The sequence below is a fragment of the Chiloscyllium plagiosum genome, chromosome 2 (assembly GCF_004010195.1).
Source record: "Chiloscyllium plagiosum isolate BGI_BamShark_2017 chromosome 2, ASM401019v2, whole genome shotgun sequence".
NCBI classification, from domain to species: Eukaryota; Metazoa; Chordata; class Chondrichthyes; order Orectolobiformes; family Hemiscylliidae; genus Chiloscyllium; species Chiloscyllium plagiosum.
This window is the reverse complement of record NC_057711.1, coordinates 132944728-132971071: the sequence shown is the minus strand read 5'-3', so window position 1 is coordinate 132971071 and position 26344 is coordinate 132944728. Positions and strand designations below refer to the sequence as shown.

At 42.7% G+C, this 26344-nt stretch overlaps 1 protein-coding gene across 6 annotated transcripts in view; it reads left to right on the top strand.

Annotated features, from left to right (window-relative positions):
• The window catches only part of LOC122564092 (zinc finger protein GLIS3-like), a 567943-nt gene that overhangs the window by 526729 nt on the left and 14870 nt on the right, over positions 1 to 26344 (top strand). For 4 of the 6 annotated variants that reach the window (XR_006315822.1, XM_043718654.1, XM_043718662.1 and 1 more), the window contains exons 10-11: positions 18839 to 18922; positions 20516 to 20698. Coding sequence is in view for 5 of the 6 variants with exons in the window: in XM_043718654.1 (XP_043574589.1) it covers positions 18839 to 18922; positions 20516 to 20698 (267 nt within the window). In the remaining variant the exon portion in view is untranslated. The remainder of the gene's footprint in view (positions 1 to 18838; positions 18923 to 20515; positions 20699 to 26344) is intronic. The other 2 variants (XM_043718678.1, XM_043718669.1) reach the window with 1 other exon arrangement.

Sequence of the window (26344 nt, the reverse complement as noted above, 5' to 3'; positions counted from 1 at the left end):
TGCCCTCCTGCATGTGAACCAATGACTGACGGAGAGCTTAAGCTGTCAACATTTCAGAATGTTGGAGTGATCTTCTGTGGATGTATTCAACAACTGTTTCATTTTAATAACTTAAGATTGAAAAGATTTAAATATTTTTTTCTAGAAATATTTTTGTAAAAGTACAATCAATCTTGATAAATAATTCAATTTAAATGCTAATAACTATCACTGGAGGACTTCTGTGCTCTGTAAGGATGTTGTTCTTTAACTATAAGAACATGGGATAGATGAGAAGGCTATTCAATTCCTTGAGTCTGTTCCTCTAATCAGTAAGTTTATTGCTGATCTCATGTGGCTTTCAATCTGCTGCATTTCTGCCTGCTCCCCCATAACCCGTGACACTCCAGTCAATCAAAGATCTGTCTACCTCAGCCTTGAACAGAATAAATGACCCAAGCTCCATAGTTCACAATGTCCCAAACACCAATACTTTTCTGAGGCAAGAAATTCATCCTCATCTTAACTGGGAGATTCTTTACTGTGGAACTAAGCCATGCTAGCTCAGTGGTTAGCACTGCTGCCTCACAGTACCAGGGACCCAGGTTCAATCCCACCCTCAGGCAACTGCCTGTGCGGAGTTTACACATTCTCCCTGTGTCTATGTGGGTTTCCTCCCACCGTCCAAAGATGCCTAGGTTAGGGTGGATTGGCCATGCTAAATTCCCCAAAATGTCCAGCGATGTGTAGGTTAAGTGGATTAGCCGTGGGGATGCAGGGTGACAGGAGTAGGACTGGTGGGGTGGGACTGGATAGGATTCTTTCCGGATGGTCGGTGTAGGCACTGTAGGGATTCTATACTTACAGATTCCTCTATGAGGTGAAATATTCTCTCAGTGACTTTTTGAGTATGGATGGCGGGAGTGGAGAGCTGAAAAATCGGAGCCAGCTGGGATGGTAAATGATTGTTTTTTAAGTGGGTGCGATCTAAACCTGAGACCCTATACTCCCTCCCACCCACCTCCTCTAACCTTAGTGAGAGTCTGTAGACTCGGAAAGTTTTTCAGGTTTTCTCTTTTCTTTTTCTTTGTTTAGTCCAGTGCGGGCTTTCAGAGTAGTGGGATATAGGTGTTAGGGCAGTTGCCTGTTCCTCCTGCAGAGTGTGGCAGGTGAGAGACACGACATGTCTCTGCCAACTACGTCTGCGGGAAGTGCACCCAACTCCAGCTCCTCGAAAATCAAGTTAGGGAACTGGAGCTTGAGTTGGATGATCTACGGATCATCCGGGAAGATGAGGGAGAAATTGAGAGGATGTACAGGGAGGTAGTTACTCCCCAGACACAGGATAAGGACAGCTGGGTTACAGTCAGGAGAAGGAAAGGGAAATAACAGATAGGGCAGGGATACCTTGTGGCCATTCCCCTCAGCAATAAATATACCGTTTTGGATACTGCTGGTGGGAACAGCCTACCGGGGGAAAGCCATAGGTGTCAGGTCACTGGCACTGAGGCTCAGAAGGGAAGGGGGGAGAATAGATAAGCGCTAATGATTGGGGACCTAATAGTTAGACGGATTGACAGGAGATTTTGTGGTCAGGAACGGGACTCCCAGAAGGTATATTGCCTCCCCAGTGCCAGGGTCCGGGAAGTCGCCGATCGGGTTTACAAGATTCTGAAGGGGGAGGGGGAGCAGCCAGAAATCGTGGTACATATTGGCACCAATGACATAGCTAGGAAAGGGATTGAGGATCTGCAAAGTGACTACACAGAGTTAGGTTGGAAGCTGAAGAGCAGGACGAGTAGAGTAGTGATCTCAGGTTTGCTACCGGTGCCACGAGATAGTGAGGTGAGGAACAGTCAGCGAGTGCAGCTTAACATGTGGTTGCGCAGCTGGTGCAGGAGGGAGAGCTTCAGATACGTAGACCATTGGGATGCCTTCCGGGGAAGGTGGGACCTGTACAAGAAGGATGGGTTGCACCTGAACTGGAGGGGCACAACAATCCTGGGTGGGAGATTTATTCACGTGGTTCAGCAGGGTTTAAACTAGTTGCTAAGCCTCTGGCAAAAATCTTTGCTTCCTCACTGTCCAAGGGAGCTATAGCAATGGATTGGAGGGAAGCAAATGTTGTTCCTCTTTTCAAGAAGGGTAATAGGGAAATCCCTGGCAATTACAGACCAGTCAGTCTTACGTCTGTGGTCAGCTAGGTTTTGGAAAGATTTCTAAGGGATAGGATTTATGACTATTTGGAAAAGCATAGTGTGATTAAAGGCAGTCAGCATAGCTTTGTGAGGGGCAGGTCATGCCTCACACATCTTATTGAGTTCTTTGAGGAGGTGACAAGACAGGTTGACTAAGGTCGAGCAGTGGATGTAGCGTATATGGACTTCAACAAGGCATTTAATAAGGTTCCCCAAGGTAGGCTCATTCATAAAATCGGAAGATATGGAATATAGGGAGATTTGGCTATCTGGATTCAGAATTGGCTGGCTGACAGAAGGCAGAGAGTGATTGTAGATGGAAAGTATTCTACCTGGAGGTCAGTGTGAGTGGGGTCCTGCAGGGCTCTGTTCTTGGGCCTCTGCTCCTTGTAGCATTTATAAATGACTCTGATGAGGAGGTCGAGGGGTAGGTTAGTAAGTTTGCCGATGATCAAATGCATAGATCCCTCAAAGTTGCCACCCAAGTGGATAGGGTTATTAAGAAAGCATATGGTGTTTTAGCTTTCATTAACAGGGGGATTGAGTTTAAGAGCCGCGAGGTTTTGCTGCAGCTTTAAAAAACCCTAGTGAGACCACACTTGGAAAATTGTGTCCCGTTCTGGTCACCGTATTGTAGCAAAGATGTGGAGGCTTTGGAGAGGGTGCAAAGAATTTTACCAGGATGCTGCCTGGACTGGAGAGTTTGTCTTATGAAGAGAGGTTGACTGAGCTCCGACTTTTCTCTCTGGAGAGAACGAGGAAGAGAGGTGACCTGATCGAGGTTTACAAGATAATGAGAGGCATGGATAGAGTCACTAGCCAGAGACGTTTCCCCAGGGCAGGACTGACTGGCACGAGGGGTGATAGTTTTAAGGTGTGAGGAGGAAGTTATAGAGGGGACGTCAGAGGAAGATTCTTTATGCAGAGAGTTGTGAATGCATGGAATGCATTGCCAGCTGTGGTGGTGGAAGCAGAGTCATTGGGGATATTTATGCAACTGCTGGACATGCACATGGATAGCAGTGAATTGAGGGGATCGTAGGCCAGGTTATTTTATTTTTGATTCGGATTAATCCTCAGCACAAAATGGTGGGCCTGTACTTTTCTATGTTCGATGTTCTAACTGTCCTGTCAGGTCCTTTCTTTCTCTCATTCCTCTGAACTCCGAAGAGTAAAGACCCAACCTCCTCAACCTTTCCTCATAAGACAACCCTTCCATCCCAGTGAATCAGCCCAGTAAACCTTTTGATTAGATTAGATTAGATTGGATTGGATTACAGTGTGGAAACAGGCCCTTCAGCCCAACAAGTCCACACCGACCCGCCGAAGCACAACCCACCCATACCCCTACATTTACCCCTTACCTAACACTACGGGCAATTTAGCATGGCCAATTCACCTGACCTGCACATCCTTGGACTGTGGGAGGAAACCGGAGCACCCGGAGGAAACCCACTCAGACACGGGGAGAACGTGCAAACTCCACACAGTCAGTCGCCTGAGGTGGGAATTGAACCCGGATCTCCGGCGCTGTGAGGCAGCAGTGCTAACCACTGTGCCACCGTGCCGTACTGAACTGCCTCTGATGCAAGCATGTCCCACAGTAATTAAGGTGACCAAAGCTATCCTTACTACTCACGCTGTTGCCTCTCCAATACTCTGCACAATGGCAGCAAGACTCATATTTTTATAGTACATCTCCTTTGCAATACAGGCCAATATTCAATTTGTGTTTTTAGTGAATTATTATAATTGCATGGTGATTGATATACTGGAGCTCCCAGGTGCCTCTGTACTGCAGCATTCTGCAGTCTCTCACAGTTTAAATTATACCATACTTTTCTACTGTTCCTGCTGAAGTGAACAATCTCAATTTTTGTCCATCTACCGATATTTCTCACCCTCACTTCATCCATATTTCAAAGAAATCTTTGTATCTTGCTCACAACTTGTTTTCCATCTTCACACCATGTTACAATAGAGTCAGTCCCTTCACCAAAATTGTTGATATAAATCACAATAGTTGGCCGGGGCATCATCCCTGCGGTATTCCACTGTCTAGTAGCCTGAAAATTAACCATTTATCATGACATTTTTAGAAACATGGAGATTTTAATTTTTTTGAGACAACTTTTTATAATTTCAGAATCTATGTTTCATTCTTTGAAATGAATCTAAAGAATGAGCAAAATCTTAGTGGCCTGAATGACATAGGCTATGGTGGGAAATCTAGCCGAATCACACAGGAAGAAGAACTGGGGATGGGGGGGTGTGCTACCTCGACACTGGGAACAATTCGCTGCATCATTTAACTAAGTTTCAGGCATTGAAGTTGCTTATTTAGGAGTGTTATTATTAGTTCATGACCTTATTAACTGCAGATTTCACCTCATTATTATGAAGTTTCCTATTGTATTAACCCCCCCACAAACAAAGTAGACAGTGAAAATTCTCCACATAGAAACTGGAAGGATACTGGCCACACAAGCTCAGAGTTTGCTCCCAAGGATCTCAATGTTGGACATCAGGCATCAACATCTGAGGGCAAGCTTCCATGGGCACAGGCTATACATACCCCGCACCCATCGGCATTGGCATCCAACTTGTGTGAGCGTCTAAGAGCCCTCAGGAAACTGCTCCGATCCACTTAAAGTATGCTTCTGTACTCCAATGATGCACTGGTAATTATGACTGTAATGCTATAAAGACACTGCAGTCAATAGGACACAGCCAGCTCATGGACTGGACCAGGCCGCATCTCATGCCTGTTTATTTGCTCTCTTAGCACTCACTTATTTCCAGTCCAACTGGATGCTCACAGTTTTTTGAGTCACACCCTTCGTCTGGAGATACTGGGTTCTCAGTACTGCTGTATTTTTATGCTGTTTAGCACAAGTGGAAAGCCAGGAAGCTTACCATAGTTGACTGCTGTCTTCAATCAACTCCAGAGATATAGCCTTCAGTTCAGATGTCCCAGCACAGTCAGTTAAAGGCAGCCTTCTATAGCAGACTTGGAAATGGTCAGGCAGCTGCTCAGGATGGTCCAAGTCACAATGCCCTCCACCTTCTGCACCATTGGGAGCTACTATCCTCCTGGAATGGGAGAGAATGGTGGGTGTTACTGGAGAGGAAAGTGGGTGGCACAACTGTTACTGTGGGGAAGTGTCCTGACCTGAGTGAGTGGGCAGTGCAGAGGGCAGGAGGGCTAGTGATGTCCGTGGTTGGGATGAGTGGCAGCAAGGGAGAAAAGATGTCACAGGCAATAGTGAGAGTGTGAAAGCATGAACAGTAGCAAAACACAGAGTGACACACAAGGTATTGGGAGAAGATGGGAGCACTTATCGCTGGTGGAATGGAAAAGACTGCGGCTGGGCATTTCTCCAGACAGATGAGACAACACTGACCTGGGTGACAACCCTGGACCAGACTGGCACAGTCAGGTATTGTGGTCTCCACTACTCATCCTGGGGGTGGTGCTTGTGCAATGGCCTTTTCAATATGGTTCTGACACTAAGGATGCCAATCATAGAATCATACAGCATGGAATTAGACCCTTCGGTCCAACTCATCCATGCTGACCAAATTTCCCATATTAAATAAGTCCCAGTTGCCTGCATTTCCCTCATATCCCTCTAAGGAGAAAGTGAGGACCGCAAATGCTGGAGAGACGGAGTCAGAAAGTGTGGGGCTGGAAAAGCACAGCAGGTCAGGCAGCATCTGAGGAGCAGGAGAGTCAACGTTTCAGGCATAAGCCCAGCATCACATTCCTGATGAAGGGCTTATGCCCGAAACATCGACTCTCCTGCTCCTCAGATGCTGCCTGACCTGCTGTGCTTTTCCAGCCCCACACTTTCCGACTCATATCCCTCTAAAAGTTTCCACCTGCCAAATATCTTTTAAAAGGTGTAACTCTACCTGCATCTGCCACTTCCTCTGGTAGTTCACTCCACATACAAACCACTCTCTATGTGAAAAAAACAGCCCTCAGGTCCCTGAGCATGGTGGCTCAGTGGTTAGCACTGCTGCCTCATAGCACCTGGGTCCTGGGTTTGATTCCTGCCCGTCTGTGTGGAGATTGCACATTCTCCCCGTGTCTGTGTGGGTTTCCTCTGGGTGCTCCGGTTTCCTCCCACAATCCAAAGATGTGCAGGTTAAGTGAATTGGCCATGCTAAATTGCCCACAGAGTTTGGTGCATTAGTCAGAGGTAAATATAGGGTAGGGGAATGGGTTTGGGTGGGTTTCTCTTCAGAGGGACGGTGTGGACTTGTTTGGCTGTAGGGCCTGTTTCCACTCTGTAGAGAATCTAATCTAAATCTTTCTTTGCTCTCCTTAGAATTATGCCCTCTGATTTTGAACTCCCTGGGAATCTGGGACATCCCAACAGTGGTGAGATGTTCCGGATACGGTGAGTGGGAGAATGAGGCTTTATGCAGATAAGGGAGGCAGCATGGGACACATCGTTAATGCGCAAGTTTAGTCCGAAGAAATGAGAAAATTCTTTAGACTCCACAGAGAAAAAGCCTTTGCAAAACTCAGCAAAACTGACACTAACTGAAAAAAAGTTCAGTCCTGTGTGACAGATATTTGAACAGTTTGGTGCAAAAGGCACAGTGTAGACATTTCTTTGGCAGTAATCACACACACTTAAACTGAGTCATTAACGCTGAAGTTTCTGGCTCACTGATTGACTTGCTGTCAGATGTTAGCTGACGTTATTCAAATTTATTGCTGAAATGGTGGAAATTAGCTTCTTGGCACATAAAAAGTAAATGTGATGTGCTACAATGGTGGCAGTAAGGAGGTGAAAATTGGCAATGAAGGAGAACTTGCACACAGGACAGCATGTTTCAGTAAAGCTGAACTATTTGTCCTGTGAAACAGTACGTCAGGTCCATTCATGCTTGACTTGGCAACAGTTTTGATCAGAGAAGACTATTGAAAACCTAGGACATCTTCTTATCCAAAATTTGGAAGTCTGTAAGCCAATGAGAATTGTGTAAATACCTTGAGATATGTGGAACAATGGAAGGATACATTTTTAGTGTTTGTGCTTGTGGGACAGAGAATTCAATGACAGCTGCTCTCTCCAGAAATGAACTTTGAGTGCTGCACTCTCTCTGGACCAGGCTTTCTGATGAGGGATTTTCCAGATCTAACATGAGGTTCCCTTGACCGTGTCTCTTTTTGGCCAAGATTTCTTACTACATGGTGTTTTTCCCAGCCTGGGTCTCTCTGCCAGACCTGCCAAGAGTTCTGCGCATGAAACAATTATTCCCACTGGCAATGTGACATACAACTTCCATGAACCAGTATGTTGCAAAAAGTGGGTAATGATAGCTAATAAAGTTTTTAGATACCTCTTCAAGTACAGTGCATATGGCTAATTACATTGGGGTCACTCCTTGTACACAGAAATAAAGAGTTCTAGACACATGAAAATGTTCTTGTGTTCACTCTGGTACTCATGGTTTCCTAAACATTTGCCTCTTCTGCTCACAGTTGTGTGCCAGCATTTACTACTCCTCCCTCATTGACCGTGAGAAGGTGGTGCTGAGTTGCCTTCTTGAGTCATTGCATTCCATGTGTTGTGTGTTGACCCATAATGCCCTCAGGGAGGGAATTCCAGGATTTTGATCGAGCAACAGTGAAGGAACAGTAATGAGTTTCCATAGACACCACCCCCCACTCCCCCCATGAGTGGCTTGGAGGGGAACTTGCAGGGGGTGGTGTTCCCCATGTTCCTGCTGCCCTTGTCCTTCTAGATGGAAGTGGTTGTGGGTTTGGAAGGTGCTGTCTGGGGATCTCTGGTGAACCTCTGAAGTATATTTAGCATGGGCGGTGGAGAGAGTGGGTGTTTGTGGATGTGGTGCCAATCATGCGGGCTGCTTTGTCCTGGATAGTGTTGAGCTTCTTGAGTGTTGTTGGAGCTGCACACATCCAGGCAAGTGGGGAGTTATTCCATCACGCTCCTGATTTGTGCTTGTAGACAGTGGCAGTCTTTGGTGAGTCAAGCTGTGGATTACTCTCTTCAGTATTCCTACCTCTGACCTGCTTTTGTGGCCATTTTATTTATATGGCAAGTCCCATTTGATTTCTAGTCAATGGTAACTGCCAAGATGTTAATAGTGGGGAATTCAGTGATGTTAATGCTATTGAATGTCAAGCAGCGATCGTTAAGCTATCTCTTATTGGAAATGGTTATTGCTTGGCATTTGTGCGGCATGCCCCTTGTCAGCCCAAGCCTGGATATTGTCCAGGTCTTATTGCATTTGAAAGTGAACTGCTTCAGTATCTGAGGAGTCACGAATGGTGCTGAACATTTTGCAATCTTCGGTGAACATCCCCACTTCTGACCTTATGAAGAAAGAAAGGTCATTGATGAAGCAGCTGAAGATGGTAGGACACTACCCTGAGGAACTCCTGCAGAGATGTCCTGGGGCTGAGATGACTGACCTCCCACATCTTCCTATGTGTCAGTTATGATACCAACCAATGCAGAGTTTGCCTCCTGATGCCCATGGATTCCAGTTTTGCTATGGCTCCTTGATGCCATACTCTGCTCAGTGTGACCTTGATGTCAAGGGCTGTCCCTCTCCCCTCCCCTCTGGAGTTCAGCTCCTTTGTCCATGTTTGAGCCAAGGCTATAATGAGGTCAGGAGCTGAGTGACCCCAGCAGAACCCAAACTGGGTGTCACTGAACAGGTTATTGCTGAGCAGGTGCTGCTTGATAGCTCTGTTGATGACACCTTCCATCACTTTACTGATGGTCGAAAGTAAACTGACGGGGTAGTAACTGGCCTGGTCAGTTTTGACCTGCTTTTGTGTACTGGATATATCTGGGCAACTTTCCACATTGTGGGGTTTAGATTTAGATTAGATTAGATTAGATTAGATTAGATTACATTAGATTATATTACAGTGTGGAAACAGGCCCTTCGGCCCAACAAGTCCACACCAACTCGCCGAAGCGAACCCACCCATACCCCTACATTTACCCCTTACCTAACACTACAGGAAATTTAGTATGGCCAATTCACCTGACCCTGCACATCTTTGGACTGTGGGAGGAAACCGGAGCACCCGGAGGAAACCCACGCAGACACGGGGTGAACGTGCAAACTCCACACAGTCAGTCGCCTGAGGCGGGAATTGAACCCGGGTCTCTGGCGCTGTGAGGCAACAGTGCTAACCACTGGGTAGATTCCAGTGTTTTAATTGCACTGGAACAACATGGCTGGAGGGTGGGGGGGGCAGCAAGGTCCAGAGCACAAGGCTTCAGCAGTATGACCTGAATATTGTCAGGGCTGATAGAACTTTGCAGTATCAGTGTGTCCAACTGTTTCTTGATATCCTCGGAAGTACAGAGGGTGGTTCACATCTGGAATGAACTTCCTAAGAAAGTTGTGGATGTGGGCACAGTTGTAGAGTTTAAAAGACATTTGGATAGATACATAAATAGGAAAGGTTTGGAGGGATATGCACCAGGAGCAGATAGGTGGGATCAGTTTAGATTGGGATTATGTTCAGCATGGACTGGTTGGGCCAAATGGTCTGTTTCCATGCTGTATGACTCTATGACTCTATAATGTCCGTAATGCTGGGATCCACTAGAAGAGGCCGAGATGGACCATCCACGCAGCATTTCTGGATGAAGGTTGCTGTGAATGCCTCAGCCTTACATTTTGCACTGATGTTGCACTAAATTAGTCAAACACAGAGGATTTTATGGAAATATATAACACATGCCTAAAAAGCAAGTGTTAACCTTCATTATTATATAATATCATGGTTATTCACAGACATTATTCACAATAATTTCTAGATATTTGGAATTTTGACTTACAAAAGAATTTCTATGTCCTCGCATGCTAGAATCAATTTTACAATTGGAAAATAATGGAGATGTTACAAAATCAAATAAACCAAAGAACAGCTCATGCTGGAAATCTGAATTAAAAACAAACTGCTGGAGAAACTCAACAGGTCTAGCAGCATCTGTGGAGAGAAATTTAATTTTTTTCCCCCTCCCCACACCCCAGGCAGTGTCATGGCATGGATTGCTTTCAGCACAGCCAACCCATTTATTGTCCCCATTATCAGCTTCTCATTCTCCCTGGTTTACTAACCTCCAATCCTTTGTCTGTCTGACTCCCATTGTCTCTCTCTGGGCTTCAGCCTATCACCTCACTTCTCTTTCTCCCCACCATTCCCCACCCTTACCTTGAACACACATATCACCTTTTCGCAGCTACGATAGGACCAAATCGTTAACCCTGCTTTCTCTCCACAGATGTTGCCAGACCTGCTGAGACTCTCCAGCAATTTTTGCTTATGTCATGAAGATATTTGTCAGTTTAACAAATTATAAGTGACTATTGTGGTGCACCTGCCTGGTCCACTTTAACAATTGTAGTGACCTGGAAGAAACTTAACACACAGATAGTTCTTCTATAACGCAATGGCTGCACTCCTGTGCAGCCCCGTGTTATAGAAAAATCACGCTTCAGAAACAGCGCTTAAAGTGTTGGCGATGTAATTGTGTTACAGCCAACACTTGTTTTAAATGTTTGTGCTTTAGAAACAGTGTTCCCAATTCATCAATCACGTTACAATGAATTCACATTAACAAAATGCGTCTTAAAGCAGAACAACCTGTAGCAAAAAGTTCAAGTCAGCAGCAAGGCTTATCTGATTGTGCTGTTCATGTGTGGAACCTATTTGAAGATTACTCTGCTTCAGATATCACAACTAAAGGTTTTCAATAATCTATCTTTGGGAAAAGAGAACCTCCCTCATCACTTCTTTCATCCTGTTCTTCTATCTCCAAAGCCCAGAGGATCACCCAGTGCAAACAAAGTGCTGAAATGATATTTCTATCAGATGTGCTCCAGAGGGGCATGTTGCTGTGTGCAACCTCTTTCTGGAAGGCTGCTATTTATGGGCAAGCTGTGTTTGCTCTCTCGAGCCATTGGAGAGAACAGGACTGTACTGCATCTTTGTGTTCAATCTAATCTTTATAAGACTGGACAATAAAAAGAAATTGTCATGCATTATAGCAATCATTTTATGGCATTATGTTTCCAACATGAATTTCACCCACTAAGAATGTGATTTGGAAAGTTATGTTTTAAAAGTTATGCCTCTCGTATTTCCAGTTGTAAATTCTGCACCTGTATCATTAGGAGCCCGGAAGTTTACAAAACATACAAGATAAATAATCACACCCTGATCACAAATTCGAGGGTTTCTAACAAAAGGTAGTTGCAGGCCATCAAACTATCCACGACAGAGTGCGGTCTGCTAACACTCTAATGTACATTGACCTGATAATGTTTCAATTTGGCCGAACACAAACTGATGAAGCTGGTTGGCTTTGCACACAACTCAGAAAGCAGTTGGCTCCCTGTTCGAATAGCCTGAGGGGGTACCCATTCAAAGCTCTCTTGAGTTTTCTGAAGGTCATTCCATTGAGTTTATGAGGCCGGTATCCAGTTCCTTCAAGGTTTCAGTTTTAAAACATTAAATAATGTTACAGCTTATTGTATTCTTTAAACAGCATTCTCTAATTTATTAAATATTTATTTCTTTACAGTATATGGAGAAATAAACAGAACATATACAAATTACCACTTGCCCTGGCTACTTTGTCAAGTTGAAGCAGATGGTGTAAAGCTTATGTCTTCTTTAAGACTGAACTGAGTTTCAATTTTCATATTGTATCCATGACCAAAATTGGTTGTATGTACCTCCACAACAAAGCCCACTCTTCCACTTGCCCTGCCATTGCTATTCAATCACTCATCCATACTTCTGCAGTCTCAAAATGTGACTTCTCCTGTCATACCTGAGTGGCACTCGCAACAAACTCCAACCTCAGCAAAAGCTATCCTGCTCAAATCTTTTTTATGAAACATGTGCTGCACACAGTGTCACAGAGCTTTACTGCATGGAAACAGACCCTTGGGTCACTCCCGTCCATGTTGACCAGGTATTCAAAATTAATCTAGTTCCCTTTGCCAGCATTTAGTCCATATCCTTCTGAACCCTTCCTATGTGTATACCCATCCAGATGCCTTTTAAATGTTGGAATTGTAGCAGCCTCCACCACTTCCTCTGGAAGCTTGTTCCACCCTGTGCATGAGAAAGATACCCCTCAGATCCCTTTTAAATCTTTCCTTCTCAACTTAAACCTATGCCCTCTAGTTTTGGACTCCTCCACTCCTAGGAAATGACCTTATCTACTTACCCTATCCATGCCCCTCATGATTTTATAAACCTCTATAAGGTCACCCGTCAGTCTCCAATGTTCAGCCTCTCCCTATAGCTCAAATCCTCCAACCCTGGCAACATCCTAGTAAATCATTTCTGAACCTTTTCAAGTTTCACATCTTTCCTATAGCAATGTTGTGCCTGATGTTTTACTAAGCCCCTATTAACCAATGTAGCTGAATCGATAAGTTGTTCTGCTTGCCCGCAAATTTCTGATCACTTTAGACAGCACTCGATTGTCACTTCCTCCAGTCCTAATTCACAATCTACACTGATCAGCTGAAAAGGATAGCAGTGTGGATCTCTTGAAAACAGATACTGAGGTGTCAACAATGAAAATAAGAAATCGGTGGACATGTTGAATAAATATTTTCTACCATTCTTTACTGCAGAAGAAGAGACTAGAATACTTATCTTTCCCAAGAAAATCATTAATAATTGGGGGAAATGGGCTGAATAATACAAATATAAACAAGTTAACCGGAAGAGATAAAAAAAATGAAAAATTCCAGGGATCAGATGACTTCTATTCTATGGTTTTAAAGTGTATAGTTGAGACTGCAGATGTCCTAACTATTGTTATACAAGTACTCGCAATTCTAGAAGTGTTTTTTAATTTTGGAAAATTATGTACTAAGAAATGTAATGGAGGGAGACCAGAAAGTTATAAACCACAAACTGAAATATCTATTGTTGGGAGATTGCTTGAGTCTACCGTTAAGGACAGGATGACTGAACACCTTGAAAATGTTTCACTAATCAGAGAAGCTAACAGTGATTATTAAAGGATAGGTCATGTCTGACAAACTGTTTGAGGTTTTTGAAGAGGTGACCAAAGTAATGGGAAGGGGAATGTTAATGGAATGCTGTATATATGGGCTTCCAGGAGAATTTGTTAAAGTTTATAACAAGATACTGTGTGCCCAAGTTAAAGCTAACATCTTGAAGGCCAATTATTGACCTGATAAGGATGTTGGCTAAGCAGAAGAGAGAGACTATGGTAATAGGCATGTACTGTAATTAACAGGGTGGGGCAATGTGGTCTCCTGCAAGCATTGGTGTTGGAGCCTCTACTATTCACTATATTCATTAATGATTGAATATAAAAGTTCATAGCCAAATTTCCCAATGATGCAAATATAGACAATATTATAAAGAGTGTAGATAGAATCACAAAATTACAATAAAGTCGATTAAACAAATGAGCAAAACTGTGTAAATTAATTTCAGTGTAGGCTCAAATGGGGTCATCCACGTTGGTCCCAAACAGACAGAATGGGGTATGTTCTGAATAGTGAAGGTAGAAAGGGTAATGATTTAATGAAACTCCAAAGTCCAGATGTACAGATAATTAAAAAATTCATAAAATATAGCACTTTCTCAAAACCTTTTTGACCAGGTGGAGCTCCGATGTTTTCTTTCTACCTCTGCAGCATCTCGTCATTACTTCAAACATGGTTTTGAAAGCTGCAAATTAGTCCTCATCGCTGTAACCACCACTAAAATTGTAATTATCAGATTATTTTCCCCCTCTTTATCTGAAAATTGAAGTTTGTATGCACAGCTAAAATTGCAAAATAATTAAATAAGGTACTCCATATTCTGTTCAAAGCATTACATTGCATGACACATCCTACTGTAAAACATTATAAATCCTTTGTACAGGTTTTTTTAATGGAATAAATGGACAGTTGATCACATGCAATCAGCATTTTAATTTGGACACTCTTTCCTCATTTACATTCATGTCAACAATCAAGGTCTATCTGTAATCTTTGCTGACTCACACTTTTCATACAGTGTACATTATCCCACAGTGAACAATTATCTAAATAATATTGAATGGGTATACTATCTTTCACATGTCTACTACACAGAATCCATTAAAACATTTTTGACAGATTGAATCCCATATCTAATACCACTTTGTCAGCTGATGTTTCAGAAACCAAAACACTTCTTAATGTTCCTTACTTTATTAATTTCCCAAGCTTAAGGATTATATTTCTCATTTTCATCCATAAAAACATGATGAAACCAACTGCATTAGAAAATCCTTAAGGAAGATTAGCATTTTAGCTGCTTTTAAGTAGCTCAGTCCTTTGAGTATAGGAGTTAGGATGTAATATTGAGTTTGTGCAGGACATTGGTGAGGCCTCTTCTGGAGAACTGTGTCCAATTCTGGTCGCTCTGTTCTCGGAAGGATATTATTAAAGCTGGAGAGGATTCAGAAGAGATTTTTGAGAATGTTGCTGGGTATGGAAGGTTTGAGTTATAAAGAAAGAATAGACAGATTAGGACTTTTTTCACTGAAGTGGAGGAGGTTGAGGAGATGACCTTATAGAAGTTTATAAAATCATGAAGGGACATAGATAGGGTCTTTTCTCTAGGATGGGGGATTTCAAGACTAGAGAGCATATTCATAGGGTGAGAGACGAGAGAGTCAAAAAAGACATGGGGCAAATTCTTTACGAGAAGGGTGGTTCATGTGTGGATAGAACTTCCTGAGGAAGTGGTGGATGTGGGCACAATTATAACCTTTAAAAGACATTTAGATAAGTTCATAAATAGGAAAGGTTCGGAGGGATATGGGCCCGGAGCAGGCAGGTGGGACTAGATTAGTTTGGGATGATGATCGGCATGAACTGGTTAGACCGAAGGGTCTGTTTCTGTGCTGTGTGACTCTATGACTCTATAACTTAATTTAAGGTTGTTTGTATTTTAATATTTGACTCCAACATATTTTCTAAGAAGCCCAGATAGTCACTTTGTCCCTTAATATGTTTCAAAGGAGGAACTGAATTTTTGACAGCAGATTCTAATGAAGGGGTCTTCAAAAATGCCAAGCCCAGCTTTCCCTCTCATAGTGAAGATCTGTCAGGGCAAGTGAAGCCATGAATGTTTTTCCATAACTGTCTGGTACTCTGAGATTTAAAGATCTTGACTGCCACATTGACAGCAGCTAATAAATGCTCAGTACCCAAGGTAAGTGTGAGGGTTTAGGGTGCCAGGAAGTTTGGGTGGTAATTGGCAGGGGTGGATGTGGGAGAACAGAGTAGGGAGTATGGTGCCATGTGGTTATGATGGCATGTGAGTAAGCTTCCACGTGGGTAGAGTATGGTGCCAAGTGGGTTTTGTACATTCTCTGGGGGTGTCATGTATGTACGATGTCATGTATTGGATACCAAGTGGGTCACGGGGGTAAGGTGTCAAGGGGACCAGGTAGGTGACGCGCTGTGTAGGGTAAGTCAAGGTGGGTGAGATATATCGGATCAGGTGAAGGGATGGAAGAGGGAGGGGGTCAGCTCCTGGGGCTGATAGAAATCAGGCCTGGCTGCACAGGAATGGGCGAGTGGGGTCAGAGACAGATCAGTCCCAGAGTACAGAAGAAGGACACTGGGTCCAGAAAAAGGGAACAGGAAACATTGGAAGGAGGCGAAAGATTCAGAACCAGAAGAAACTGGAGGCAACAAGACCTTAAAACTTTTTCAAGTATTTTACTTGAATCCGAATGCACAGGCTGAGAATGTAGTGACAAATTTCATTGTCGCTCTCGAAACGGAATTGGGTAATTATCTGAAGAGGAGAAGACTTTCAGAGGCACAGGAAAATAGGCTGTGGAGGAGATCTTCCTGAGTTGAGTTATAACGAACTGGCACAGTCAGGGCAGACTGAATTGCCTCTTTCTGTACAATAAACATTCCATGATTCTATGGGCAATTTCATTTTTATTGTTTTGATTCTGTATCCCCTGCCTTTTTGGGCAGTTTTAGAAACATTTCTCTTTTAAAAATGTCATTTTGCAGAAATGTGGCTCTTATGTTGATTGATCTGCACCCTCGCCAAAAGACCTAAAAAGATTTTCAAGATTAGTCTTTCTCATATATCAAAAATGTCAAAGATCAGAAGAGGCTTTGCAGTGCTGATCACAGAACTCACAGAGCAGATTTGTTTGTAGACTATATTGTTGTACGCTATAATTCTGAGCTGTGTCTGTCATGTTGATGGATTGAGTGAACTGCAATGAGAAGCATTCACAGTTCTTCAGGTCCAGCTGTAGTCGCTGAAAGATGTCTTTGGAGAAAGATTCCCCTTGTCTTGCCACTGCACAAACACCAAGTGCCATGTTCTGGATTGCCCTTATTATTTCTCCTTTATTCTTAAAGTGTTTGAATAAAGAGTCAGTGGCCTCAGTCATTGTTTCTTTTATTATTTTGCCATCTGCAAATTATTTCTTCCATTTTGTTAGAAGATGGTAAACATCAAAGGATGTTTCATTACCTTTTACTACCTTAACTTTTGTTGCTGGTTTAGAAAAACTTCCAAAAGTTTACACAAGTTACTTTCAACTTTGGAGCTCTCAAAATGGCCTTTGGCTCATCTGCTTTCTTTGTGTGAGGTAAAGGCAAAGCTAGCCTTGAATTTACTCTGCATCGTTTTGTTAGGTCATTCCAAATTCCCCATTTTACTTACCAATATACATTGCAATGTACAGGTACACAATCCTTTATCCAAAAAGCTCCAAAATCCAAATTGCTTTTCGTGGTATGTGGACAGTTGTTTTGGCACGCAAACAGGTGACTCTACATCATACCAACTCGAACCACATCACACAGATGTGACATAGCGGCATGGCCAGCGCTGGCATGGCATCAATTATGTCTCAGCGTTCGTGCTAGTCACGCATGCGTCTGCTGTTCAGTAATTTTTTTTTATTTCACTGTGAAAAGTAATTTATTCTGAAATCTGAAAAATTCCAAATTCCAAAAAAAAACTGGCTCCAAGGATTTCGGATAAAGGATTGTGTACTCATATAATTCATTTTCCTGTTTTACATGGAAGTTGTACATTTCTGGTTTCCTTTTAGATGGTCCAAGTTCAACATTCTTGGTACATCTTGTAGCTCATGACGTCATGCTGTAAGTAGGCTTTAGGATCTGTACCTCTTGGACAGCCAGAATGCTGTTTGCTCTTTTCAATTGCAGAGGCATCAGAGGTCATTTCTGTGGTTGCCCAGTCGATAATAATCAATGTATTGGAGACCATCAGCATCATCACCACCACCAAAATCCCATACATGTATTATACTATTCAGTTAATGCAATCACTTCTGCTTTACACATGACCAATTAAACTGCACTTTAATTAACATTTCCTAATCATGGACATTGTAACCCAACCTTCATTGTACATAATCAGCTAACCAAAAACATACAAAATGGTAAATATGCACTTGTGCTGAAAGCTCAAATTACGATGGACTGTGTTACAATCTCTGTACAGGTTGGTAACTTTAAAAGAAAATTTTGAATTTGCTAGCCATATGAATGAAACAAGATTTCACATTTTGCAATGTTTACTGCAACAAATTATAAAATGTCCTAATTCATATTAATACAATATTTCCAAATTTGTGGATAATACAAAACTAAGTGGCAATATTTGTTGTGAGCAAGATGTCAAGCGAATTCAGGAGGATTTGGACAGGGTTAGTGATTGGACTACAACATGCCAGGTGGTATGGAATGTGGAAATGTATGACGTTATCCACTTTGGTAGTGGAAACATGTGCAGAATATTTCTGAAATGGTAGGAGCCTGGAAATTGTAGATGCCCTTGTTGATAAGTCACTAAAGGCTAACATGAAGGTGCAGCAAACTATTTGGAAGGTGAATGGAGTGTTAGCTTTTGTTGCAAGAGGATTTGAGTACAGGAGCTGTGATGTTTTCCTTCAATTGTACACAGGCTTAATTAGATCACACCTGGAGTACTGTGCTCCGTTTCGGTCTCCTTATCTTAGGCAAGCTGGTATTATTATAGGTGGATTGCAACAAAGGATCACCAGAATTACCTATGAAGAGAGATTGGGAAAATTAAGCTGCATTAGTAAGCTGCCTATATTCTCTAGGCTTTCAAAGAATGAGGGATGATCGCATTGAATTTGCAAAATACTTAAAGGGATAGACAGGATAGGTGCAGGTAAGATATTTCCTTTGGCTGGTGAGTCTAAAACCAGGGTCACAGTTTATAAATAAGAGGGATACCAATCAGATCCAAGGTGATAAGAATTTTATTGTGTCAGAGGATTTGAACTTTTGGAATTCTCTAGGATAGAGGGCTGAGACAGACTGTCTTTGAGTATGTTTAAGGTAGAAATTGATAGATTTCTGTCAAAAAGTATGGCGCTGGAAAAGCACTTTCTCCGGGTTTTTTTTTCAATATATCATTTCATGGTATCACACTGTGATGTTTTGCTATAAATTCTGTGTGGTATGATCGTATACTCCACGACCACCTGATGAAGGAGCAGCGCTCTGAAAGCTAGTGCTTCCAAATAGACCTGATGGACTATAACCTGATGTTGTGTGATTTTTAACTTTGTCCACCCCAGACCAACGCCGGCTCCTCCATATCATGTCTCCCATTGACAGATTTCTGAAGACTAATGGTGAACAAGGTCATGGAGTTGGGGCAGGTAAATGCACTGAAGTGTTTGATCGTTTATGATCGTACAGAATAGTAGGGCAGGCTTGCTTGCAGTAGAAAGGTTAGGATAATGCGCATTTGTTTTTTATCATTTCCTTGTTTAACATAGCTCTTGTTGAAATACCAAATGCATGTTTTTGTTACTCCCTTCATCAATTAGTGGACATGGTTTGTGACAAGGAGCCATTTTTCTACATTACCAGGTTTCTTGTTACTAAGTATGATTACTTGGGGTGGACATTAAGAAGGCATTTAGCATGCTTCCCTTAATTGTTCAGACCATTTAGCATGTAGGAGTTAGGACGTCATGTTCACATAATACAGGATGTTGGTGAGGCCACTTTTGGATTACTATGTACAGTTCTGGTCGCCTTGCTATAGGAAGAATATTATTAAATTACAGAAAATATTTACCTGGATGTTGCTGGGACTGGAGGGTTTGAGTTATAAGGAGACTTTTTCACTGGGGCATAAGAGGCTAAGGGATGACCATACAGAGGTTTATAAAATCATGAGGGGCATAGATTAAATGAATGATAAGGTATTTTCCTTAAGGTGGAAGGTTTCAAAACTCGGAGGCATACTTTTAAGGTGAGAGGAGAAAGATTTAAGAGGGACCTGAGGGGCAACTTTTTCACACTGGAATGAACCGTCAGAGGAAGTGCTAAATTTAGGTAGACTTACAACATTAAAAAGACATTTGGATAGGTAGATGAATGGAAAAGGTTTAGAGGGGTGTAGGCCAAACATTTGCCAAGCAGGCAATTGGGACGAGTTTAGTTCAGAAAACATGGTCAGTATGGACGAGTAGCATTCTATGACTCTAACATTATGTGATTCTCTGAATTGTAAATAGGGTGTTGTAGAAGGATCTAAACATGTAGAATGAGAGCAAAACAGGGTGAAGATGTGTTCCGATTGGCTGTGCCAGCTGGCTTGTCTTTGATAGAGGCAGTTTTCTCCTGTAATAGGACTCAGCTGTAACCTTTTGCAAAGCAATTCACTTCCAGCAAGTGTAGCATTTAATTCATTGCAATTTTCTGTTGAACATTGAGAACAGCTGCCTTTAGTCATGTGCAAAGATGTGTTGTCCCTAAAGCTGATCAGCACTTTTTTCCATTCAGATATTTACATAGAGAGTCAATATTTTCAATATGTCATTTTGTAATTGTGTATAATAATGTAATAAAATAAATTGACTTCAATTACACTGCAGTAATTTTTCCTATTTTAGTTGAGCACTGAACGGGGGTACAAAACTGCTTTGTTCCAAATTATTTGTGAACACTTAAGAATACACTCCAGTCAATTTAGATCATTTTAAGTTTTAATTCATTTTCCCATCACTCATACAAAGTGTGGCAACATGCCAGTTTTGATATGTCTAATATTACTTGCCAAGCTCTGCTATCTTGGCTAACCTGCTGACGTTACAGTTTACACTTCGTGTCACAGAATTGTACTGTTTTACGGATACAGATCCTTCGGTCCAACTCCTTTTTTGTTGTACTTGGCAAAAACAACAAAAATAACATTCAACAATCAGGTCGGTTTATCTAATTACTTTGTTTTCTCTTCATAGGTTACTACGGCCAACTGCAGACCTTCTACCCTCCTCAGTATAGTGAAACCTCTAGGAATATAGGCCAAGCTAGTCCTCGCAATATGGTGCCTTCGTTTGAAGATTGTCTACTTCCCACAACTGTGGGACAAGCTGGATTTGATGCCTTCCACAGAGCATTATCTGCTCATCCCAGTTTTCCAGGTGAATGTCAGTTTATTTTCACGTATGTCAAAAATACCACTGCTTCCCCCATTCATTAATGATGTGGAGGTGCTGGTGTTGGACTGGTGTGGACAAAATCAGAAGTCACACAACACCAGGTTATAGTCCAACAGGTTTATTTGAAATCACAAGCTTTTGGAGCCCTGCCCCTTCGTCAGGTCCACTTGGAGCAGTGCTCTGAAAGCTTGTGATTTCAAATAAACCTGTTGGACTATAACCTGGTGTTGTGTGACTTCTGACTTTATTTACTAATGAACCATGAAAATACAGTCATGTAAAGACATTTTCCAGCAGCAATTCTTGAACTATCGTTATTGCTAGGACCTCATGACTGCAGTTGCACAAAAAAAAGGGCCATGGTCATTCTTTTAAAAAAAGTTTCAGTAATGATGTCTGTTGGTTTAAGCTATTGCCTCATTAGAAAAGAGGGAACATCAAGAATAATAAAGCTTACCGGTAAGAGTGGTCACAGAGAGGCATTGTTAGAGAATCTTGAGTATGTTACTTGACTCCAAGGGTGGGATAGGGTGTTCTGATATTGCAAAACTGGGTTGAAATATTTAAGTGGGAGCTTACGAAAGGAATGGGGGAAGTAAAAATGAAAACACTTAAGCAGTGACAAAGAATGAATAAATCGTCATTGATAACAAGAATACAGTAGCAATTTTTTGTAGCAATTTTGATTTGAAAATGCAATTTTTGTTTAGTCCCTGTTGCTTTTCAGTGTTATATTTTTAAAGATGCAAGCAAAGTTCACATCATTAACAGCTGCACCAGCATTCACTTAATCATTGTAAATGGAGAAACTTTTATTTCAAAGTGTTCAAGCTGAATAGCCACTTTAGCACCTGCTCTGGTGTTATTCAAATCAGTCTAATGAAAATGTTGCTGTTATTTCATCCTCACACTCTGTTTACTTTACATTTTACAGTTCTCACAGAAAACAGAATGTGCCAAAGGTCATTATATAAAGAACTGAAGATGACTGGATATACATTAGTAACTTTGTAATATGAACAAGTGGTTCCAACTGCATTGTGAAATGGCAAAGAAACTCAAGCTGGTTGTACTTGCCTTTGGCATTTTGGGATGTTGTCTGACACTTTTTCCACAAAAAGGATTTGGAAAAGCAATTACTTTCAAATGCTAGTTTTTTTTATATAAAATAGCCCTCAGTGCAGCTCCACCTCTGGAATTATAAATGTGTTAGAATTACACAGTAAACCTGATAAAATTTCCAGCACATTGACAGTGAAATTACAATATTGATTGATTGATTGATTGTCACATGTACCGAAGTACAATGAAAAGTTTTGTTTGCGAGCAGTACAGACAGGTTGCAGTCAGCAAGGACACACAGAAAGAAAACTAAGACAGAGGCATGTGGGTTACATCATACAGGACACGTGTGAGGCAAGATCAACATAATTTGAGGGTAGAGAGGTCCATTCATCAGTCTAACAATAGCTGGGAAGAAGCTGTTCCTGAACCTGTTGGTGCATGTGTTTAAGCTTCTGTATCTCCTGCCTGATGGAAGAGGTTGTAGGAGATCACCACCAGGTGTGATGGGACTTTGACGATGTTAGCAGCCTTTCCATGGCAGCGAGTTGTGTAAATGGAGTCCATGGATGGGAGGCTGGCTTCTGTGATGGCCTGGGTTGTGCACACAATCATCTGTAGTTTCTTACTGTCCTGGGCAGAGCAGTTACCATAGCAGGCCATTATGCACCCGGATAGTATGCTTTCAATGATGCATCTGTCAAAGTTGGTGCCAAATGTCCTGAGCTACCTGGTAAAGACAAGGCATTGTTGTGTCTTCTTGACCATCGCAACCATGTGGAAAGTTCAGAACAGGTTGTCAGTTATCATCACCCCAAGGAACTTGATGCTCTCCACCCTCTCAACCTCAACTCCATCGATGTAGATGAGGGTGCGTTCTCCTCCTTTTTTTCTGAAATCAATGATCAGGTCTTTAGTTTTGCCAACATTGAGAGAGAGGTTGTTCTCACTGCACCATGACACTAAGCCCTCTATATTCTGACTCGTCGTTGTTAGGTATCCATCCTACAACAATGATGTCATCAGCAAACTTGGAGATGGTATTCATTCAGAATTTGACTACACAGTCATGGATTGGGAATGGGTAGAAGTGTTTTCCTATAAGTTTAAGGAAGAAAACAAACACTGGTATATCTATTAATGACTCGGTACTGAGATAGTTTTCTCCAGAAATAGGAACAGGAAAGGCATTTCAAACCGGCCATTCATTTGTATTCTGGCTAGGGGGTCAGTTAGCTTAGTTGGCTGGAAGGCCAGTTTGTAGACACAGAGTGACACTGACACAGCGAGGGTTCAATTCCTGCAGCAGCTGAGGTTACCATGAAGGACTCTCTTCCTCAATCTCTCCTCTCACCTGAGGCACAGTGATCCTCAGGTTGAACCACCATCCATTGTCTCTCTATAGAGAGAGCAGTCCTATGGTCCAGCAGGATTAGCACGATTTTGCCTTTCCTGTGGTATGGCTGATCTGTGACCAACCTCCATTTGCTATTTGACCAGATCCCTTCACATATCTGGTTAACCAAAATCTGTCAACTGCAAATTTAAATTTTATCATTGATCTTGCATCAATTCAGTCTGTTCCAAATCTTTACCATACTTTCAGTGAAGTGTCTCCCCCTGAAGGAGACAGTGAGGTCCGTAGATGCTCGAGATCAGAGTTGAGAGAGTGGTGCTGGAAAAGCACAGCAGGTCAGGCAGCACCCGAGGAGCAGGAGAATCGACGTTTCAGGCCAGAGCCTGAAGGTCACTTCTGAAAACTGTGTTAAATATTTTGACTATACCCCTTAGTCTGAGACTCCCCAACCAGTGAATGTGGCTTCTCTCTGCCTCACCAGTCTGTTCCCCTCCCAAGGGACAGTCTGTAAGAGCTTGAAAACTTATTTCAAATGAATCAACACCTTTTAACCTTCAGGGAATATGACTTTAGTTTGTTGTAATTTCACCCATGGAGTCCCAAGCTGCCAGCTAATGCCTTTCCCATGGTCAGGGAGGGTATTTAATCACTGTGCCACTCCAACCCAAGCAAAGCCTTTCAATGGGTAACGTTTGCATAAAGCAGAAAGTGAGAGATGCCAATACAGTGCCTGACTGAGAGACCTAGCACTGGGGGAGGATGTACTAAAAACCACTCTCCTCCCCCTGCTGCCCAGGCCCCAGCCCCACAATGTTCCAAACCCTCACCCTTTCCTGGGTATCCTCCTCACCCCGCTCACCCCCTTTACACTCAGATCCCTCCTTGACCACAACTCTCTGCTGTGTGTAGCACTAATACTGTCATCCCAGTGGGAGAAAGCGAGGACAGTGGAGCTGCCAGATCTGATTGTCTGGGACCTCTTGGTGCCTGCACCACCACTGGAGAGCGGATTCTCCTTATCCCTCAGCCCCACCAGCCCCTCCCTCCCCTAGCTGCTCGGCAGGAAGGCCCCTTTTCATAAGAACTAGGAGCAGGAGTAGGCCATCTGGCCCATCGAGCCTGTTCCATTGTTTAATTCGAACATGGCTGCTCTTTACGTGGACTCATCTCCACCTGCTCACCATAACTCTTAATCATTTACCGTTTTTGAGAGTTACCTGCCAGTCTGGATGGTGATGTCCACTGATGCTGAAACAGTCAGTCTATGTTGGACACCCCAGGGTTGTAACAGCAAGGCTGGGCACAGACAGAGAACTTGGTGTGTCTGGGAGAGCTTGATGGAGGGGAGAATGGATGAGGGGAGTGCGGGGGGGATTTGGGGTAGGTTGGGGGAGGGGAGTGTGGGGGAGAGGAGCATTGGGGAGGAGAATGTGGGTGGGGGGAGCGTAGGGGAGGACAGTGTGGGGGAGCTTGGCGAGAGTTTGGGGCAGGGATGTCCAATCTGAAAAGGGGCCTGTACTTGACCAGTACCTGAGCTGGATGATCTGCGGAGTTACTTCCCCAGCCCTGACCTCCTCCCATTGGCCACAAAGAATTGGCCACTCCAGGTCCAAGGTTGCTGTAACCCCAGTCTGCCCTCAGCCCCGTTCCCCATTCTGTAAAATTACTAATCGGTTGGAGGTTGGTGCAAAGTAGTCGGATATCCACCTGCAGAATTCCTTACCCACCCCCAACCACACACCTCCATACACCCCTCGGTGAGGCACTCTGATATTCTTTAGCAGGTGTGCTCTTACTAGAGTTTTGTATACCTGAAATTGACTCCAACCTCCTTGTCCTCTAGTCACAGAGATCAAAATTTGATCAGTATTTTTGATTCATTTCTATTCTTGTTCATGACATTTAATGATCTGCAAAGCTGGACTCAACCCCTCCCCCTCTTTCCAATCTCCTTTCATTTTAGAATGTGACTTGCCTGGGTTCCACTTCAGTCCAAAGGAAGTCACATCACACATTGCAACCTATTTGACACAGTTCTGACTCTGTATTCCTCACCATCTCACATCCATTGTGTCACGAAGTCTCTGGACCTGAGAGATATAAAGAAATGACACAGGGACTCAGGCTTGTCTTAAAACAGGAAGTGGCAAGGACAAATATTTAGTAAACTCAGAAGCAGCAAGAAACAGAGTAATTTGAATTAAGGTAAAGGGCTCCCAGATTAGGGATAATTATAATTTAAATCAAGAAAAGTGGCCTACAGGTATTTAAAATCTGAGGATTAGCTTTAGTTTGTAATACAGAAAATTAATTTGCACTGACTACATTTGATGACAAATTATTTTATTCATTCCCTTGCTCTGACATCAACCCGTTAAAATTGACTTTTGCCCTATTAGCTACATATGTGGCAGGTAAATAGGAAATTGATTGCGTTATCCAATTCATCATTCAGCAGAAATGTGTTTTTTTATGTTATAGTACTAGTAGACACTAGAGAATATGATTCTACTCCTGCTATATAAGAGCGCTTAAGAAATGTCACTGAACACAAGCATTTGGTTCAAGATCTTTTAATCAACCTGTTCAAAGACATTGTTACCCATATGTTGAGAAATACAGTATTGGGTAAAGAAAAAACTGCAGTTACTAAAGTCTCAGAACGGCTGAAACCCTAATGGGGTATAGAATGTGCAAGAAGGAATTTGAAAAGGAGATTAGGAGAGAGAAATGTGGACATGGAAAGGGGACTGGCAGGCAAAACAAAGGAAAATCCTACATTGTTTTACAAATGCATTCAGGGTGAAAGGATATTGAGGGAATAGGCTCATTAAAGATCAAAGTCACATGATACCAGGTTATTGCTGAAACTTTATTGCTGGAACAGCACAGCAGGTCAGGCAGCATCTAGGGAACAGAAGATTCAACGTTTCGGGCACATGCCCTTCTTCAGGAATGAGCAGAGAGTGTTCAGCAGGAGAAGATAAAAGGTAGGGAGGAGGGACTTGGAGGAGGGGCGTGGGAAATGTGATAGGTGGAAAGAGGTCAAGGTGAGGGTGATAGGTCGGAGGAGACTAACTATCCGTGATCCCAGTCTGGTTCACTGTGATCCTGACCTAATTAAATGTGATCCCAGTCTGCTTTACCGTGATCCTGACCTAACTATCCGTGATCCCAGTCTGGTTCACTGTGATCCTGACCTAATTAAA